The sequence below is a fragment of the Dama dama genome, chromosome 24 (assembly GCF_033118175.1).
Source record: "Dama dama isolate Ldn47 chromosome 24, ASM3311817v1, whole genome shotgun sequence".
Classification (NCBI taxonomy): domain Eukaryota; kingdom Metazoa; phylum Chordata; class Mammalia; order Artiodactyla; family Cervidae; genus Dama; species Dama dama.
Window position 1 is genome coordinate 20,238,207 of NC_083704.1, and position 20,649 is coordinate 20,258,855.

Below are 20,649 nucleotides of genomic sequence, written 5' to 3' on the forward strand. Positions count from 1 at the left end.
CAATATCACACAATTCAACCCAGAGTATTCTATGCAATATGGTGGAGCTATTCATATTCCAGACTTCTACAAAGAACAATCCAAAGGCCAAACTTCCCAAACGGCCTCCTGAGTGGTACTGGACAACCCAGGCTGAAGTTTCTAGAGGCCTCAGGGATCATATTCAGATCTAAATTTTGGAAAACTATGATCAGTCAAAATATTGACAATGAGAGAAAGAAAAGTAACTTTTCAGAGCACCTGCGTGTGTGCTGAGTTGCTTCAGTCATGTCCGACTCTTTGCGGCCCCACGGACTATAGCCCACCAGGCTCCTCTGTCCATGGGGATTCTCCAGGCAAGAATACTAGAGTGGGTTGCCATTTCCTTCTCCAGGGGATCTTCCCGACCCAGGGACTGAGCACAGGGTTAATTATAAAGCTTTATAAGCTATAAAACTCTAAAAAAGTTAACATACACATGACCTTTGTTCATACAAAAATGAGGGAGTTGGTGATATACAGGGAAGCCTGGCGTGCTGCAGTCCATGGGGTCACAAAGAGTCGGACACGACTGAGCAACTGAACTGAACTGAATCTAATTAAGATGATTAGGAAAGGTGTAGAGGAGTAATTAATTTGTGAGGTCTTCTGAGAACAAGTACTTAGGGTCAAGTATTAAATGACATGATTAAAATGCCTGGCACCTGGCTACCACATACAAAGTTGATGACAGCAGCCTCTCCCACCTGTAACTTCAAAGTGCCACTGTGTGAATGTGTGACCCACCTACTCTAGTTTGTGGCCAACTGCAAGGAGTCTTGATAGTCTCACTTCTGCTCATGCTTATAAGCTTATGATCCAGTAGCACTGGTTACTCAATTTTAAAAATATTCAGATATACCCTGCAAATAAATACAAAATATTTCTGTATCCCTACAGTTCCACTACCATGAAAGGTTATATATAAATTAAATAAATTCAGTTTTCTCAACCATTATCTCAGCTTCAGTTTGTTCTTACCCTAAGTGAAGTTCAATTTATATCCAAAATATATTTAAATATTCTAAAGGTATCATATCAGACCTAAGTTATCAAAAATGTAAACAAAACGTATCTATGTTATACCTATAAACCACTTTTTAAGTTAATTCACCCTGTGCTGACCCTCTTAAAAAAAAAAAACTCACCAAAGTCACATTTAGACTGAAAAGCTGATACAGATGTTTAAGTGGTTCCCTCGGAGACAATTGCCAACTACTTAAAACTACTGATACTGAATCTAGTGGTTTATTGCATCACTCAACGTAAAAGACCAAAACCACTCCATGTTGGTCTTCCAGTAGTGTGCTTTCTGACGGGGCGCCCAGATTCTGCTGTCCAAAGTGCTGAAGTGGAGATTCTGCAGTAACTCTCACACAAAACTGAGACCAGATGGCCAGCAACTTCATGCTTCCCGCTGCACCGGTGGAAAAAAATCTTGGTTCTCAGGGTCAGTCTGCTTTGGTTGAAAGGAACTTCAAGGATGGAAACTTGAGGTGAAGTCAAGAAGTAAAACGGGAAACGCCGATGACCCTCAGAGGAAAATCAAAGGATCCGTCCATCCCGTGGCCTCATCCTCACACTCCGCAGTCAGACTGCTTGTCCTGAAGCTGTCTTGTCAGTATCTGATGTGAAGACAGGAAAGCCACTCCTATGTGGAAGAGGATTTGCCAGAGGTTCCTCAGCCCATGCAGGTACACGTTGCCCACGCAAATGAAGAGCAGCATCAGCACCACCTTCGTAGTCCTGGCTGGACTGTAGAACAGGTACAGGTAACACTGAAATGACACCAGAAGAGGGAGGCCCATCAGAGATAACAAGATGGCCAAACGACCCGCCCTGCAGAGTTGTTTCATAAGCGTTGGCTTATTAAACTGAAATTTGTTACAGTGGAGCTTGGACTCACTGGATCAGTTATTGTCAATCAGTGGATGAAAGTGGGGATTTGGAAGAGATAAGAAAAGTTAAATAGAAGGTCACAGGAGGAATGAGAACACAGCCCTCTTGAAAGAAGTTAAGAAATACAGACAGACATGTCCAGGCTGTGCTACAGAGAAAGAAGAGATGTGGGTCAGGGACAGACAGCCAGGTGGGGATACACTAACAAGAGCAACTGGCCTCCAAAGGAACTTTTCCTCTGGGGGAGTCATAACAGCTGACAAAGTTGGTAATAGAAGCTGTGCTTTTACTATTTTAGTTTTTCCTGAGTTACAACTATATAGGGTACCACTGTTCCCTAGACAGCCTCCCTATTACATCTTCAGAAGCATCTCTGACTCAGGGGAAGGTCTCCCAGAATGATGCTTCCTGTAGGGCTATCACACAGAAAGAGGATATTCTTGTTCTGCAAAAATTGGAAATCATTTTTTGTTTGAATGTTTAAAAAGAAAAAAGGCACATTCTGAAAACACAGGGCAATCTGACAAAAGCTCACAATGAAGTGGGAGGGAGAATTCCCCATCGAAAGAGCTAATCAAGTAAGACCACAGATGAGGGGATGAAGGTGGAACTGTAAGATCCCTGCAGCCCTGAAATGCAAGGTCCAGGAAAGTATTCTCAGCAACACCCATGATCTTGGAGACTTGATTTTCCACAGAATGAGTGTATTTTCAATCTTCGGTTGAAATTTTCTTTTTGCACAATCAGATAATTCTTAAAAATAGGCCATCTAGGATGTATGCAGAAGAGAGAGGAGGTACCCTGAGAAAAGAACTTTTAATTAAAAGAAGAAGTGGCTTAAATATACAGAAAAGGTACTAAAATCCTAGGCTTTGTAGAAGGTGGGGAAAGAGAGTCAGGTTTTTTGTTAGAATTAACTCTGCTTAAAGGGGATTCAAGTCTTGCCTGGTGACTCAGACGGTAAAGAATCTGCCTGCAGTGCAGGAGACCTGGGTTCAATCCCTGGGTCGAGAAGATCCCCTGTAGAGGGGAATGGCTACCCACTCCAGTATTCTTGCCTGGAGAATTCCATGGACAGAGGAGCCTGGTGGGCTACAGTCCATGGGGTGACAAAGAGTCAGACACGACTGAGCAACTAACACTTTCACTACTACCTTTTCACAGGGGATTCAAAAGCTCATTCCTACTCTAGTCCTTAAGTACACAGCTTATCTGAAAATAACTAGTAATCAAAGTGCTCTAGTTAATATTATAATTTTTGTTTCATTTCCTAAGGACAGATTTGACTCAGATGGTATTTCTATTAGAAACAACAAATTTTTTCCCAGTCCTGTGTCTGAAAAAAAAAACACATACATAGGCATCAGTTCTGCAGAAGGACATTTCTGTACTTGGATGCCCAGCAATGAGCACAAGGCCAGGCTCTGCCTCACACTGGTCAGGCCCAACCCAATCCCCACTGCAGTCTCATCCCTCACTTCTTGGGAGCCCAGTCCCAGTTTCTAGTTTCTTGTTCCTGCACTGTCAAAAGGCCCGGAGACCTAGGGCAAATGACTTTCCCTTTCTGGGCCCCAAAGTCTTTTCTCTGTAAAATGAGAGGACTGGACAGGATGGGTGGAAAGTTGTTCTGCTAAGGGCTGGGACTGTCCGTGATCTGAACCAATGTCTTGGTGGAACAAAAGCAGGATCGGGAAACTCACTGACGGTTCCAACAGAGCAAAATAAGGTAATGGGTTTAGCCCACTCACTAAAACATCAACATTTCACCCACCTGGAAAATGCAGGCTACAAAAGGAATAAGAAAAGCCAGAATATTTCCAATTTCTTCATGTGCAACCTATGACAAATATGAGGAACACAAGAAAAGGAATGTTTAGAGGGAAAGAAACACTATGACACGAAGTACATTACTCTGCATTGGGTCTGGTATAACTGACAGTCCCTGCCTGGGTGAGAAACAAGCCCCTGTTCACGTACCAGACCAGGGGGTGACGTAAAATCCGTCTGGATGGCCTGGGTACACCAAGCACGTCCAGTTCCCATGCACGTGTGCTGAGCCCGCAACCTGCAATGTCCCCACGCCCAGCCTGGCCACCTCTCAAAATCCAATCTGTCAGTACTAACTGTCCCCAGTTCCTCCCACCCCAGGTACTGCCACCTCCTGAGTGATGTCACCATACTCTGCTATGTGCCCCGAGGCAGGGACTATGTCTTGAGCAACGAACACCTGTTCTAGTGCATATAGACATTTGGTAAGTATCTGCTTACGAGTCATCATAAACAATAAGAGTGGGAACCATACCACTTGTTGGCCAAAAGTGGGGTGTGGAAACAGCCAGCCACCACTCAGGACCCAGGCCTGCTGCCATTCCCCAAACACCTTGGTCTCTGTAAGCACCCTGAGATTGAACCTCAACTGCACTTCAGATTTTAGCTACCACATGCTTGGGTGTGAGCATCATGAGTCTGGCTTTTTTTTTAACTGAAGGATAGTTGATTTACAGTATTGTGTTAATTTCTGCTCTACAGCAAAGTGACTCAGTTATACACACACATACATTCTTCTTTATATTCATTTCCATTATGACTTATCTCAGGAGATTGGATACAGTTCCCTGTGCTATACGGTAGGATCTTGTTTATCCATTCTAAATGTAATAGTTTGCATCTACTTGGAGAAGGCATGGCACCCCACTCCAGTACTCTTGCCTGGAAAATCCCATGGACAGAGGAGCCTGGTGGGCTGCAGTCCATGGGGTCGCTAGGAGTCAGACACAACTGAGAGACTTCACTTTCATTGTTCACTTTCATGCATTGGAGAAGGAAATGGCAACCCACTCCAGTATTCTTGCCTGGAGAATCCCAGAGACAGGGGAGCCTGGTGGGCTGCTGTCTATGGGGTCGCACAGAGTCGGACACTACTGAAGTGACTTAGCAGCAGCAGCATCTACTTATCCCAAACTCTGTTTTTAAAGTTAACATCTATCTGTTCATGTTCATAATGGTTCCATGCTTGTTTTTAAGTGCTTGAAGTACTTCAAAATTTAAAAATAATAAGTAAAAAGCATTAGAAGAGAAAGCTGCTTTGAGATGAGCAGGCTGGCAAATCAACCTCATAGTGATACAGTTCTTTTGACAAACACACGGGGAGGCTGGTATCTATCTGAATGATATAAATCAGATTATGAGACAACTCTACCAAGGGAAAAAGGGCCTGAATCTTAAAGTCTGAGAGTCAAACTTTGCCTTGGATGAACAACCCAGCCCCTGCAGTGACTCCTGGTGTCCCCAGGGCTACAGGGTGGCCTGATGTCCTTGTAGCAAGTTGTCCATTTCTCACCAGTATTCCAGCAGCCCCTCTGACTTCTCAGGAAAACAAATACAAAAGAGCAAGTTTCTTATTTGCTCAACTCACTACGAAGAATAAAACAAGAAGTAAGAATTTTACTTCAATTTTTAAAACATAGTGAATAATAACCTTATAAACAATATGCACCCATATCTGTTTCTTCCATCGTGTGTCTTTAGATTTAAACTGGATAGAAAAGGTTACCTGTAAAGAATGTTCTGCGAGGTGAATTCCACGAATGAGGTTCAGGGCAGCGCACATGATGTTGAGAATAAGGGAGAGGACGCCCAGGGCTGTCACTGGTTCCATTCGGAAATTAGGAGCTTCACAAGGAAAAAAAGGAAGCGTTAAGTGAAAATAATTTCTATATGAAAAAAAAGTAAAAACATTAACTAGACCTCTGCTAATGAAAAAGTTAAATTGAACACACTATTGCAAACACATTAATTTAAAAAGCAGGGGTAGTTAAGAGTGGGAAAAGGCAAGGGATGAAGGACAGAAAGGATCTGGGAATTCAAGGTGAATGTCTTCGAGATAAGAGGCCCTTCTCTAAGCAAACATAGATTTTCTTAAGTGCTTCATTTCCTTTCTATTTATACCAGCGGTTCTCAGCCAGAGATGATAAGGCTCTTCAATCAATGTCTAGGGACATTTTGGGTTGTCCTCCCTGGGAACAGATTGCTACAATGCACAGGACAGTCTCCATAACAGAGAATTTCCAGTACAAAATGTCAGTAGGGCTTAGGTTGAGAAATCCCGATTTAAAACAATTTATGGCTTTAGTTGTAAATTGGTTGTCAAACCCTATAACTTTTCTATTACACACCTCAACCATCAGCGTGTAAAATGTTCCGTTCTTTTTCTGATAGGGACGATATTCAATTCAACGTGTGCTTCTGGGGCAAATCATAGCAAATGCAATTTTTTAAATTCCAAAGTTATTGGGAAGAGGAGGGAAACATGTATTATTTCAGCTACAAGCTATTTCCAGAACTCTAATGAAGACAAAATGATCATTCCCTCTTTATAGATAACTGCTGAAACTGATTCTGGTTTACACAATTAAGCGGGGTCCACCCATTCTCTTGCTGTGCTCCTTTTATTAATTTATTTTATATTTTCATTGTGCCACTTGGCATGTGGGATCCTAGTTCCCTGACTAGGGGTGGGCCCCCTGTCCCCAGCATTGGAACTGTGGAGTCTTAGCCACTGGACCATCAGGGAAGTCCTTGCTGTCTCCTTTTATTTATTTATTTTTTTTTTCTCTTTTCTTTCCACTGTGCAACCCGCTTCAGTGCCTGCAGCCTACTGGCAGAGGCCAGGCAATGGTTCGGGGCCGCGTTTGCTCTGGTATGGGACACTATGAGAGGCCCAGGGGGACGAGCCTGCCATAAATCCAAACCCATGCATTGCTGTCTCCTTTTAAATCATCCTTTTTTGTCCTCACCTTTCCCGCATATGCATACACACACATACACACACCACAGCCCAACTGATGCCTACTGTTAGTGTGTTAGTTTACACTATCAAAGTTCCTCTCAGAACAGAGCTACCTGTTAAGACTCTGGACTTGGGACAATAGGGGGGAGTCTTAGAAAGATAGGCAAGTTGTCACCTTCTGCATTTGTTCCTCTTGTCTACGTGGTTAAAAAACAAAACATACATCACAAAGTGACCCGTCGTCAGGTACAGCAAAGGAGAAGCTTGGGGTCTGATGCCCTAGTCTTCCTTCCATGAATGTTAAGTTCAGTCCCAATGTAAATTACATCAACTCACTGAATAGCATGAGTCAATCCAGGAATTCACCGGTTGAAACATTCAAATCGAAAACCAAAGTTAAGCCAAAATAATGTGAACATTTTAAATATACCACTTTCAAAATTTAAGCAATGAGTTTAGCATAAAACTGTTAACAAAGTAATTAGACTGTTAGAGTGTAGATGGTTCTGTCTTCCGGGGAAGGATTTTACTATTACAGAGTTCTTAGAATGCAAATATCCACTTCAACTAAAAGTTGGTTTAATTGGATATAACTGTAAACAAAGAACACAAAAAAGCATGCTTTGCTATGTGCTAGGTATTGAACGCTTCATGTTGTTAGTGGCAGACTAAGTCACAGATGCCGGGGCACTGTGAATATGTTCATCAACACTTCATTCCTCAGACAGGGACTCAGAAATCCAAAGGGATAGAGAGATGTCTCTGGGTCCCACAGAGAACCCGAGAGCGAGAGGTCTGGAAGCCCTGACCCCTGACCCCTGCCCACTCTCATCCCCACAGCCCTCCACTCCCTTCCATCAAGGAGTGGGTTTCTTGCTGGAGATTTGCAATGTTTCACCATTGCAGTGATGAGATAAGGACTCACTGTTAGAGGAAAAAAGGAGAGAGAGAGAATGTACAAATCTGTACTATTCAACAAGTGACTTCCAGCCAAAGAGGATGAAAATCTCCTTCAGTTCAGTTCAGTTGCTCAGTCTGTCTGACTCTTTGTGATCCCATGGACTACAGCACACCAGGCTTCCTTGTCCATCACCAACTCCTGGAGCTTGCTCATGTCCACCGACTCATGTCCATTGAGTCAGTGATGCTATCCAACCATCTCATCCTCTGTCGTCCCCTTCTCCTCCTGCCTTCAATCTCTCCCAGCATCAGGGTCTTTTCCAATGAGTCAGCTCTTCACATCAGGTGGCCAAAGTATTGGAGCTTCAGCTTCAGCATCAGTCCTTCCAATGAATATTCAGGACTGATTTCCTTTAGGATGGACTGGTTGCATCTCCTTGCTGTCCAGTGGACTCTCAAGAGTCTTCTCTAACACTACAGTTGAAAAGCATCAATTCTTCGGCACTCAGCTTTCTTTATGGTCCTCTCCACATCATAGGTATGATTTCTCACATCCATACATGACCACTGGAAAAACCATAGCTTTGTATGGATGTGAGAGATCATACTTTGTCAGTAAAGTAATGTCTCTGCTTTTTTTTTTTTATTATTTTTTTTTTCCAGTGGGTTTTGTCATACATTGATATGAATCAGCCATGGATTTACATATATTCCCAATCCCGATCCCCCCTCCCACCTCCCTCTCCACCCGATTCCTCTGGGTCTTCCCAGTGCACCAGGCCGGAGCACTTGTCTCGTGCATCCCACCTGGGCTGGTGATCTGTTTCACCATAGATAGTATACATGCTGTTCTTTTGAAATATCCCACCCTCACATTCTCCCACAAAGTTCAAAAGTCTGTTCTGTATTTCTGTGTCTCTTTTTCTGTTCTGCATATAGGGTTATCGTTATCACCTTTCTAAATTCCATATACATGTGTCAGTATGCTGTAATGTTCTTTATCTTTCTGGCTTACTTCACTCTGTATAAGGGGCTCCAGCTTCATCCATCTCATTAGGACTGGTTCAAATGAATTCTTTTTAATGGCTGAGTAATATTCCATGGTGTATATGTACCACAGCTTCCTTATCCATTCATCTGCTGATGGGCATCTAGGTTGCTTCCATGTCCTGGCTATTATAAACAGTGCTGCGATGAACATTGGGGTGCACGTGTCTCTTTCAGATCTGGTTTCCTCAGTGTGTATGCCCAGAAGTGGGATTGCTGGGTCATATGGCAGTTCTATTTCCAGTTTTTTAAGAAATCTCCACACTGTTTTCCATAGCGGCTGTACTAGTTTGCATTCCCACCAACAGTGTAAGAGGGTTCCCTTTTCTCCACACCCTCTCCAGCATTTATTGCTTGTAGACTTTTGGATAGCAGTCATCCTGACTGGTGTGTAATGGTACCTCATTGTGGTTTTGATTTGCATTTCTCTAATAATGAGTGATGTTGAGCATCTTTTCATGTGTTTGTTAGCCATCTGTATGTCTTCTTTGGAGAAATGTCTGTTTAGTTCTTTGGCCCATTTTTTGATTGGGTCATTTATTTTTCTGGAATTGAGCTGCAGGAGTTGCTTGTATATTTTTGAGATTAATCCTTTGTCTGTTTCTTCATTTGCTATTATTTTCTCCCAATCTGAGGGCTGTCTTTTCACCTTACTTATAGTTTCCTTTGTAGTGCAAAAGCTTTTAAGTTTCATTAGGTCCCATTTGTTTAGTTTTGCTTTTATTTCCAATATTCTGGGAGGTGGGTCATAGAGGATCTTGCTTTGATTTATGTTGGAGAGTGTTTTGCCTATGTTCTCCTCTAGGAGTTTTATAGTTTCTGGTCTTACATTTAGATCTTTAATCCATTTTGAGTTTATTTTTGTGTATGGTGTTAGAAAGTGTTCTAGTTTCATTCTTTTACAAGTGGTTGACCAGTTTTCCCAGCACCACTTGTTAAAGAGGTTGTCTTTTTTCCATTGTATATCCTTGCCTCCTTTGTCAAAGATAAGGTGTCCATAGGTTCGTGGATTTATCTCTGGGCTTTCTATTCTGTTCCATTGATCTATATTTCTGTCTTTGTGCCAGTACCATACTGTCTTGATGACTGTGGCTTTGTAGTAGAGTCTGAAGTCAGGCAGGTTGATTCCTCCAGCTCCATTCTTCTTTCTCAAGATTACTTTGGCTATTCGAGGTTTTTTGTATTTCCATACAAATTGTGAAATTCTTTGGTCTAGTTCTGTGAAAAATACCGTTGGTAGCTTGATAGGGATTGCATTGAATCTATAGACTGCTTTGGGTAGAATAGCCATTTTGACAATATTAATTCTTCCAATCCATGAACACGGTATGTTTCTCCATCTGTTTGTGTCCTCTTTGATTTCTTTCATCAGTGTTTTATAGTTTTCTATGTATAGGTCCTTTGTTTCTTTAGGTAGATATACTCCTAAGTATTTTATTCTTTTTGTTGCAATGGTGAATGGTATTGTTTCCTTAATTTCTCTGTCTGTTTTTTCATTGTTAGTATATAGGAATGCAAGGGATTTCTGTGTGTTAATTTTATATCCTGCAACTTTACTATATTCATTGATTAGCTCTAGTAATTTTCTGGTAGAGTCTTTAGGGTTTTCTATGTAGAGGATCATGTCATCTGCAAACAGTGAGAGTTTTACTTCTTCTTTTCCTATCTGGATTCCTTTTACTTCTTTTTCTGCTCTGATTGCTGTGGCCAGAACTTCCAACACTATGTTGAATAGTAGTGGTGAGAGTGGGCACCCTTGTCTTGTTCCTGATTTCAGGGGAAATGCCTTCAATTTTTCACCATTGAGGGTGATGCTTGCTGTGGGTTTGTCATATATAGCTTTTATTATGTTGAGGTATGTTCCTTCTATTCCTGCTTTTTGGAGAGTTTTAATCATAAATGAGTGTTGAATTTTGTCAAAGGCTTTCTCTGCATCTATTGAGATAATCATATGGTTTTTATCTTTCAATTTGTTAATGTGGTGTATTACATTGATTGATTTGCGGATATTAAAGAATCCTTGCATTCCTGGGATAAAGCCCACTTGGTCATGGTGTATGATTTTTTTAATATGTTGTTGGATTCTGTTTGCTAGAATTTTGTTAAGGATTTTTGCATCTATGTTCATCAGTGATATTGGCCTGTAGTTTTCTTTTTTTGTGGCATCTTTGTCTGGTATTGGAATTAGGGTGATGGTGGCCTCATAGAATGAGTTTGGAAGCTTACCTTCTTCTGCAATTTTCTGGAAGAGTTTGAGTAAGATAGGTGTTAGCTCTTCTCTAAATTTTTGGTAGAATTCAGCTGTGAAGCCATCTGGTCCTGGGCTTTTGTTTGCTGGAAGATTTTTGATGACAGTTTCGATTTCCTTGCTTGTGATGGGTCTGTTAAGATCTTCTATTTCTTCCTGGTTCAGTTTTGGAAAGTTATACTTTTCTAAGAATTTGTCCATTTCATCCAAGTTGTCCATTTTATTGGCATAGAGCTGCTGGTAGTAGTCTCTTATGATCCTTTGTATTTCAGTGTTGTCTGTTGTGATCTCTCCATTTTCATTTCTAATTTTGTTAATTTGGTTTTTCTCTCTTTGTTTCTTAATGAGTCTTGCTAATGGTTTGTCAATTTTGTTTATTTTTTCAAAAAACCAGCTTTTAGCTTTGTTGATTTTTGCTATGGTCTCTTTAGTTTCTTTTGCATTTATTTCTGTCCTGATTTTTAAGATTTCTTTCCTTCTGCTAACTCTGGGGTTCTTCATTTCTTCCTTCTCTAATTGCTTTAGGTGTAGAGTTAGGTTATTTAATTGGTTTTTTTCCTGTTTCTTGATGTAAGCCTGTAACGCTATGAACCTTCCCCTTAGCACTGCTTTTACAGTGTCCCATAGGTTTTGGGTTGTTGTGTTTTCATTTTCATTCATTTCTATACATATTTTGATTTCTTTTTTGATTTCTTCTATGATTTGTTGGTTATTCAGAAGCGTGTTATTTAGCCTCCATATGTTTGAAGTTTTAACAATTTTTTCCCTGTAATTGAGATCTAATCTTACTGCACTGTGGTCAGAAAAGATGACTGGAATGATTTCAATTTTTTTGAATTTTCCAAGACCAGATTTATGGCCCAGGATGTGATCTATTCTGGAGAATGTTCCGTGTGCACTTGAGAAAAAGGTGAAGTTGATTGTATTGGGGTGAAATGTCCTATAGATATCAATTAGGTCTAGCTGGTCCATTGTGTCATTTAAGGTTTGTGTTTCCTTGTTAATTTTCTGTTTAGTTGATCTATCCATAGTTGTGAGTGGGGTATTAAAGTCTCCCACTATTATTGTGTTACTATTAATTTCCTCTTTCATACTCGTTAGCGTTTGCCGTACATATTGCGGTGCTCCTATGTTGGGTGCATATATATTTATAATTGTTATATCTTCTTTTTTGATTGATCCTTTGATCATTATGTAGTGTCCTTCTTTGTCTCTTTTCACTTCCTTTATTTGAAAGTCTATTTTATCTGATATGAGTATTGCGACTCCTGCTTTCTTTTGGTCTCCGTTTGCATGAAATATTTTTTTCCAGCCCTTCACTTTTAGTCTGTATGTGTCTCTTGTTTTGAGGTGGGTCTCTTGTAGACAGCATATATAGGGGTCTTGTTTTTGTATCCATTCAGCCAATCTTTGTCTTTTGGTTGGGGCATTCAACCCATTTACATTTAGGGTAATTATTGATAGGTGTGGTCCTGTTGCCATTTACTTTGTTGTTTTGGGTTCACGTTTATACAACCTTTCTGCATTTCCTGTCTAGAGAAGATCCTTTAGCATTTGTTGAAGAGCTGGTTTGGTGGTGCTGAATTCTCTCAGCTTTTGCTTATCTGTAAAGCTTTTGAATTCTCCTTCATATCTGAATGAGATCCTTGCTGGATACAGTAATCTAGGTTGTAGGTTATTCTCTTTCATTACTTTCAGTACGTCCTGCCATTCCCTTCTGGCCTGGAGGGTTTCTATTGATAGATCAGCTGTTATCCTTATGGGAATCCCTTTGTGTGTTATTTGTTGTTTCTCCCTTGCTGCTTTTAATATTTGTTCTTTGTGTTTGATCTTTGTTAATTTGATTAATATGTGTCTTGGGGTGTTTCGCCTTGGGTTTATCCTGTTTGGGACTCTCTGGGTTTCTTGGATTTGGGTGGCTATTTCCTTCCCCATTTTAGGGAAGTTTTCACCTATTATCTCCTCGAGTATTTTCTCATGGCCTTTCTTTTTGTCTTCTTCTTCTGGAACTCCTATGATTCGAATGTTGGGGCGTTTCACAGTGTCCCAGAGGTCCCTGAGGTTGTCCTCATTTCTTTTGATCCTTTTTTCTTTTTTCCTCTCTGCTTCATTTATTTCCACCATTTTATCTTCTACCTCACTTATCCTATCTTCTGCCTCCGTTATTCTACTCTTGGTTCCCTCCAAAGTGTTTTTGATCTCATTCATTGCATTATTCATTTGTAATTGACTCTTTTTTATTTCTTCCAGGTCTTTATTAAACAGTTCTTGAATCTTTTCAATCTTTGTTTCCAGGCTATTTATCTGTAACTCCATTTTGTTTTCAAGATTTTGGATCATTTTTATTATCATTATTCTAAATTCTTTTTCAGGTAGATTCCCTATCTCCTCCTCTTTTGTTTGACTTGGTGGGCATTTTTCATGTTCCTTTACCTGTTGGGTATTTCTTTGCCTTTTCATCTTGTTTAGATTGCTGTATCTGGAGTGGGCTTTCTGTATTCTGGAGGTCTGTGGTTCCTTTTTGTTGTGGAGGATTAACCCAGTGGGTGGGGTTAGACGATTGGCTTGTCGAGATTTCCTGGTTAGGGAAGCTTGCGTCAGTGTTCTGGTGCGTGGAGCTTGATTTCTTCTCTTTGGAGAGCAATGGAGTGCCCAGTAATGAGTTTTGAGATGGGTCTATGTGTTAGGTGTGACCTTGGGCAGCCTGTATGTTGATGTTCAGGGCTATGTTCCTGCGTTGCTGGAGAATTTGCGTGGTATGTCTTGCTCTAAAACTTATTGGCTCTTGTGTGGTGGTTGGTTTCAGTGTAGGTATGGAGGCTTTTGGACAGTCACTTATTACTTAAAGTTCCTTGTAGTCAGGAGTTTTCTGGTGTTCTCAGGTTTTGGGCTTAAGTCTCCTGCCTCTGGATTTCAGTTTTATTCTTCCTGTAGTCTCAGGACTTCTCCAACTATACAGCCCTGATAAGAAAACTTCTAGGTTAATGGCTAAAAGATTCTCCCCCGTTAGGGACACCCAGAGAGGTTCACAGAGTCACATGAAGAAGAGGAGAGGGAGAAGGGAGATAGAGATGAACAGGAGGAGAAAAATGGGGACTCAAGAGGAGAGAGACAGATCTACGCAGCTGTCTGTTCCCAGAGTGTTCTCCGTAGCCCAGTCACCTACAAAGATTCACAGAATTGGATTGGGAAGAGAAGGGGAAAGGAGGAAATAGAGGTATTCTGAGGTAGAAAACAGAGAGTCAAGATTGGGAGAGAATAATATTCGGTTTAAAAATAGGGCTTCTCTTCTTTTTTTTTTTTTTGTAAGGTTATAGTGTATTGGAAATGAAAATTAAGGAGTAGTAGAGGAGTACTAGAGGACTTTAAAAGAAATGAAAGAAAAAGAAAAATAGAAAATAGAAGAGAAAAAGGAAAGAAAAAAAAGAAAAAAAGAAAGAAATAAAAAGAAAAAAAAGAAAAAAAAAAGAAAGAAAAAAAAATTTTTTTTTTCCCCTAATTAAAAAATCGTAAAAGTCTATGGAAATGAAAGTTAAGGAGTAATGGGGGAGTAATAGGGGATTTTAAAGGAAAATAAAAGAGAAAAAAGAAAAAAATAAAAAAAGAGAAAAAAGTAAAATTATATCTAGGAGTTTCTCTGGAGCTGTTGCGGTCAGTGTGGGTTCGGCTCCGTTTCAGATAGCTCCTCGTTCCAGCTTACGCTTCTCGATATCTACAGGCTCCTCCGGTGTAGTCAATGTTTCCTTGAGGGATTTTAATCTGTTGCACCAGTCCCTTCTGAAGCGGTTCCCTTTGTTTATTTGGCTTCCGTTTGCCGGTCTCTTCAGAGCCTCATTTCCGCCCTGACACAGGCGGGCGGAGGTGGACTCTTATTCAGGTAGCTAGTTCCGTCGCTCTGCGGGGAGGGGCTGGCGCTGCAGGGAGAGGCTGGTGCCGCGGGATGGGCTGGGGCTGCCAGGAGGGGCTGACGCTGCTCTCTCCTCTGCGCTGCTCAGGCTCCCGGCTGTTCTATATGGAGCGCGCTCCGTGCTGCGCGAGGTTCCAGCCCTCGGGTGTTCCACAAAAGCGCGGAGGGAAAAGCTGAGCCTGCTCTCTGTGCCTTCCCCGTCAGAGCGGTCCAGGCAGCGAGGGGCTCGGTGGGCGCACTCTCCCCGGGTGTGGCGCGCCCCCTCCCTTCCACGGACCCAGTCTCAGTTTCCGCTGGCGCCAGTCGGGTGCGCGCGCCTTCTGCCCTCCGCGTCCCCAGCCCCAGTCCCCGCCCGCGCCGGTCGGGTGCCTGCGCCCTGTGTCTCGCCGCAACCTTCCCCTCCTCCCTGCCTCCTGCCTCCGGCGGAGCTGGGCCGGTCCGCAGCCTGCGAGCTCCTCTCTGGACCCTCTCGGTCTCTTTGTTCTGCGAATGGCCGGCAGTGTGTTCGGGCCGGTTAATTTACTCTCTCTCTTTTGGTCTCCCACAGTTCATGTTGGCAACTCACAGAAGCTCCCTCCGATTGTCCTCAGGGCACTCAGGCCCGGACCCTACCCCAAGCAATGCCGCCTAAGAGCTCCCGGGACGGATCTCCGTCCTTAGCTCTTTTGTCTCACTTTTTATCTTTTATATTTTGTCCTACCTCCTTTCGAAGACAATGGGCTGCTTTTCTGGGCGCCTGATGACCTCAGCTAGCGATCAGAAGTTGTTTTGCGAAGTTTGCTCTGCGTTCAGTTATTCTTTTGATGAATTTGTAGGAGAGAAAGTGGTCTCCCCGTCCTACTCCTCCGCCATCTTGGCTCCTCCCCATGTCTCTGCTTTTTAATATGCTGGTCTAGGTTTGTCATAGCTTGTTTTTTTTGTTTTGTTTTGTTTTGTTTTTTTTTAATAAAAGCCACCTGGAAACAAGATCAGCCCATGTTTTTTCCCCCACACATTTTATATACCACTCCCCACCTAAAAACCTTCCTAGTCAAACAATCAGTGTCCATTTGCAATATACACTCTTATCTCATTTTCATCAATACCTGAGAGCAGCAGGCCACCTACCTGGCTCCAGGTGCATCAGCGTGTGTCCATTCATCACCCCGTTGGCCACATCTGTGTCTTCCAGGGTGAGAACCACTGGTGGCTGGAACTTGAGTTCCTCCTGAATTTTTCCTAAGCTGCTGTCCATCTGGGTGGAACTTACATAGTTAAAATGCCACTTCACTTTCTGAATGACATTGTCTGTGAAAAGAGAGCAGTCCAAACTGAATGTCATCACAGTGGATGTTATAAGACAATAGGTACACAATGAAATTTGCATTTCTAAGCAAGTTAATAAGTCAGCCAGACTCTGAAGAGTGTCAGCTACACATGAGGGTCAAGTGATTTGTAGATAGCAGGACTGGTCTCATCAATCTCTCAAAGGAGAATAATTAAAATGTGACAGTCTGTCCATCAGGACCTCAGTGGCAAGCGAATCAGGGGGACAGGCTTGAGTCTTAGCTCAGGCACAACTCATAGTACAAACCTGGGCCATTCACAAAGGATTTCTAAGATTGCAAAATGGGGACAGTCATTCTTGACCTGATTATCTCAAGAAAGGCGTGTGAAAAAAAACTACAAATGAATGTGAATATGTTGTGCAAACCAGGATTATATGAAAGGTATTGGTTTTAATTATTTTATTTACATTTAGTATTAATCCATTACCAACTTTTAATAAGTACTTGAGGTGAAGTTTCAAATATATTGACAAAACAAAATCATGTATAATTCTAATATCCGTGTGGTGTGTGTGTGTGTGTGCATGTGCTCAGTTGTATCTGTTTGTGACCCCATGGACTATACAGCCCGCCAGGCTCCTCTGTCCACGGAATTTTCCAGGCAAGAATACTGGAGTGTATTGCCTCCAGGGGATCTTCTCAACTCAGGGATTGAACCTAGGTCTCTCGCATCGCCTGCGTTGGCAAGTGGATTCTTTACCACTGTGCCACTCAGGAAGCTCCTAATATCCATGTACTTTTACTTTCATCCTACTCTCACTCAATAATGAGCAAACGTGATGCCCGGAAGGGGCTCCTGTGAGACAAAGCCCACCACTTTGGAAGGACGATGCATGCAGAGATGAGTGGGGAGAAGAGAACACAGGTCTACCAGCTGCCAGTCAAATGACAGCCAAGGGATGCTGCAGCTGTGGTCTACCTGGGGACACAGAAGAAGTGGGGCTGAGAGTGGCCGTCCTCATGGGGAGACTCAAGAGGAACCTGTGGTCTGTGTCACAGGCCTACCAGGTGGAGGCTGGAGTACCAGGGAGTTTCCCAGCATCCCTGGGTGACACCAGAAGACAGTGCTGGCCCTATTACTGATGGGCTGGCCACAGGCCATATGACGGGGTGTGAGCAGGAGCTGCCAGAAAGCCTAAGTGGCCACACTTCCAGGTGCCAGCCCTGCACCTGACCCTGAGGACCAAATGCTGTCAGCCCCTCGTTCAAGAGCATCACGGGACCAAGGCAGGTTACACTGAGACTGGAGAACTCCCCAACTCCCACCTCCACTCCTCTTCTCCCCCTCAAAAATGACCTGAATCACACCTGACAGAAACAGGGCATATGCTATCACAACTGCTGTGTTCCAGACCCTTGGGCCTCCACAGGGCCTCTCTGGCAGAGCCTAGAAAAGCAGTCTTCTCTTCCAGAGCTGTGCTTCTCGAACCTCTGCATGAAGGACCAGTGTTTCCTTATTTCCAAATGGTTGCATACAGATACTTGGATAAAATACAATCGAAAATATCACAGGAATGTCCAAGTACCGTAAGAATTTCTAACCTTTTATTGTCACTCCCTGTATGTGCCTCACGCTGGAAGCTCAGGTCCACGAACCAGCCTTAAGCAGCGCTGCCCTAGAGGAGGGGTTGGCACAGTGCTCTCAGAGTGCCGGACAGACAACATTTTAAGCTTATAGGCCCCAGATGGTCCATCACAATAGCTCACCTCTGCCAGGGAAGGGCAAAAGCAGCCACAGACAACCTGTTAGTAATGGAGCAAGCATGGCTGTGTTCCACTTTATTTACAAAAAACAGACTCTGCAGTTTGCTGACCCCCTGATCCAGAATAAGATACAGGGTTCACCCTCTTCCACCCTGCTCCAGGCTCCGGAGAGGTAAAAAGCCAGAGGGTTGAGCCTCCAAGTTTGCAGGCCCCTTTCATTGCTGTGAAATTTCATGGCATGAGGCTATTCTTCAGGGACACGGTCCTGAACCTCCAGTGGTTTTCCCAGATGGTCAGAGCCAGACTCAAACTGGAAATTCTACACATACAATGCTGCAAGAAAGAACAACAACTAAGAAAGTGGGTTACAAACCAAATTCGAGAAAGGCATATGGCCTGGAGGCGAGGCCAACGCAGGTGGTGTCATAGGAAGCTGTGAATTCCCACCACAGGGTCTCCAGGAAGCAGAAGGCCATGGCTGCCGGACACTGGAGGGAGCAGATAGCCATGCAGGCCACGTCCCTCGAAGAAGAGAAGCTGGAACGAGAGGGACTACGTCACCAGGGAACAGACCCACCTGTTCACATCCTGCACCCGGCCATCACCTTGCCTCCACTCTGGATTTGCTGGGCCTTGAACAGTCCTGGAGCTGTCCGTTGCGTACACGTCGTCTCTTCAGGTGGGCCTGTCTGGGACTGCGCCTTTCTTACACTTTCTCAAAAATGTATAGCAGCATTTGCCGCTGACAAGCTGCGATTGCTCTAACTTGCCTGCGTCCGCGCTAAGCCGCTCAGTCGTGTCCGACTCTTTATGACCCCTTGGACTCTAGACTGTCAGGCTCCTCTGTCCATGGGATTCTCTAGGCAAGAATGCTGGAGTGGGTTGCCATGCCCTCCTGCAGGGGATCACTTTAATTTATTGATCATTAAACAAACTATAGGACTGCTCACCTGTAAGAAAAAATGTCTCAAGTTTCCTCTGTGAAAAGAATGGTGAACATTTAAGTTGAAAGACAAACGAATAAACACTGTATATTCTACTTTTCAAATAATGACTGAATTGCCCAGAATTTCATCTGAAATCATAGGTTTTTGCTTTTTTTTTTTTTTTTTTAACTGAGAAAAGGTTTCCTCTTTGAGGTACAGCACAAAATGTGCATAGAATGTGAGATTATTCCAGCCTAAAGAGGATGGGACCCCCAAGGAAGGGGGTTTCATGCACCCAGAGAAGGGAGCTGCAGATGTGGGCAGATGCAGCTTAGTGTTGGCTCCTGAGCACCCCAAGCCCGGCCAATGGTGACAGCCTGCCATCTGGGTCCCTCTTCAGGCCACGACTCTTCTTGCCTGACAGCACCACCCAGCTTGGAGGCAGGCCTGGACTTTCCCTTTCATTTTCCTGATTCTGAGACTGGATTACTCTAATGGATCCCAACTTATCAGGTGAATCAAAAATTTACTATTCAAGGGGAGCAAAAAGGACTTGGGAAGTGTGAAAACCTAAATTCTGGAAAAGACAGATGTAAAATCTGTAACAGGCCATTTTGAGATTTCAAAACCTGCCTTGCCCCCGATCCCTCCATAGAACACCTTTCGTCTCTAAGCCCTAAAATAAGAAACGACACACAAGGAGAACCTGGCTCCTAGTTGCCTGCACTCAAATCCTGGCTCTACCACCTTAGGTTAAAAAGTTGTTTAACCTCAGTTTCCTTCCCTGTAAAATAGATCCAATACCATTATCTACCTCATAAGCCACCTACAACACTTAGAATAGGGCCTAGACCACAGAAAACAATATTAGTTCTTATGACCATGGTTACTGTGACCACTTGATTCCTGCTTCCACTGGAGCACTGGCCCTCACTGTATTATGTTCAGCGTCCTCTCATTTGACTTGGAGTTCCTTGAGAAGACGGACCTACTGATGCTCATTTTTCCCTCCCCTGTTCCTGTCACATAAAATTTTGTTTTTACTTTAAAATTTGTTTTAAAGGTGAAAAAAATTTAAAAAGCAAAAACTGAGGGCTAGAACTCCAAGTCTAGCCTTATTTTCTTGGCGTCCTCACTCTCATCCTTTTCCTGTCCTGACATTTTAATCCAGTATTTCCTCCTGACTTGCCTTTTCTCCACGCCCACACCCTAAGGCAGAAAAAACTACCAAACTAAAACCATGAAGACTGGGCGACCTGGTGCTCCCAGTGCTCATGGCCTCTCCACTCACAGTGAGGTGAGGGTGAGGCAGCAAAGTTCGAGTGCCTTTCATTCTACTGTAGATAGATACACACGACCTCGAACCGCTGTCTGACGTGAGACCTCCTTTTCATATGGTGTGATTAGCATGCCTTCTCTGCACATGGTTCAGAGTGACCCAAATTGAGCTGATATTCTGGAACAGGGAACAGGCTTGCTTACTGGATGCTGAAGTCACATCCTTCTGCGGAACCTCGACCTGGATACTGGGCCAGTCGCGAGGCTAAAGTCTTGAGGCGTCTCCTGCATTCCAGGAAGTCTTGGCTGTGGTAGAAATCAGTGGAGGCCGAGAGGGGCAGTCCATCCCTCACCCTTACCACGCAGGCAAAAAGGATCAAGGACATGGTCCGCGAGAGAAGTCATGAGGACACCTGAGGAAGGAAGGTCACCTTGTTACAGAGGGCCCGGCGATGAGCTGCCAGCAGCCCGCCCTGGAAATGTTCACTCTGGGTTGTCTCGCCCTCACCTCTACCACAAATGCATGTGTGGCTTTTATTATCATCTCCCTGCCCTCTGTTGCTAGATCACTCCCAACTATGCTCTCTCCATTAGCCTCCCTGTCT

At 43.3% G+C, this 20,649-nt stretch overlaps 1 protein-coding gene and 1 non-coding gene across 8 annotated transcripts in view; both read right to left on the minus strand.

The window, feature by feature from the left end:
- SEC22C (SEC22 homolog C, vesicle trafficking protein) overlaps nt 1-20,649 on the minus strand; it is a 33,409-nt gene that overhangs the window by 5,160 nt on the left and 7,600 nt on the right. For 5 of the 7 annotated variants that reach the window (XM_061127886.1, XM_061127889.1, XM_061127887.1 and 2 more), the window contains 6 exons: nt 20,249-20,457; nt 18,214-18,377; nt 15,916-16,095; nt 5,471-5,589; nt 3,689-3,754; nt 501-1,796 (listed from right to left, as the gene is read on the minus strand). In XM_061127886.1, the coding sequence (XP_060983869.1) occupies nt 1,596-1,796; nt 3,689-3,754; nt 5,471-5,589; nt 15,916-16,095; nt 18,214-18,377; nt 20,249-20,430 (912 nt within the window). In that variant the 5' untranslated portion in view covers nt 20,431-20,457 and the 3' untranslated portion in view covers nt 501-1,595. Of the gene's footprint in view, nt 1-500; nt 1,797-3,688; nt 3,755-5,470; nt 5,590-15,915; nt 16,096-18,213; nt 18,378-20,248; nt 20,458-20,649 lie in introns of those variants that run through there. The other 2 variants (XR_009690305.1, XR_009690304.1) reach the window with 1 other exon arrangement.
- On the minus strand, nt 6,542-6,674 carry LOC133046327 (small nucleolar RNA SNORA42/SNORA80 family). The gene has a single exon (XR_009690465.1). It is a non-coding gene; the product is annotated as a small nucleolar RNA SNORA42/SNORA80 family (small nucleolar RNA).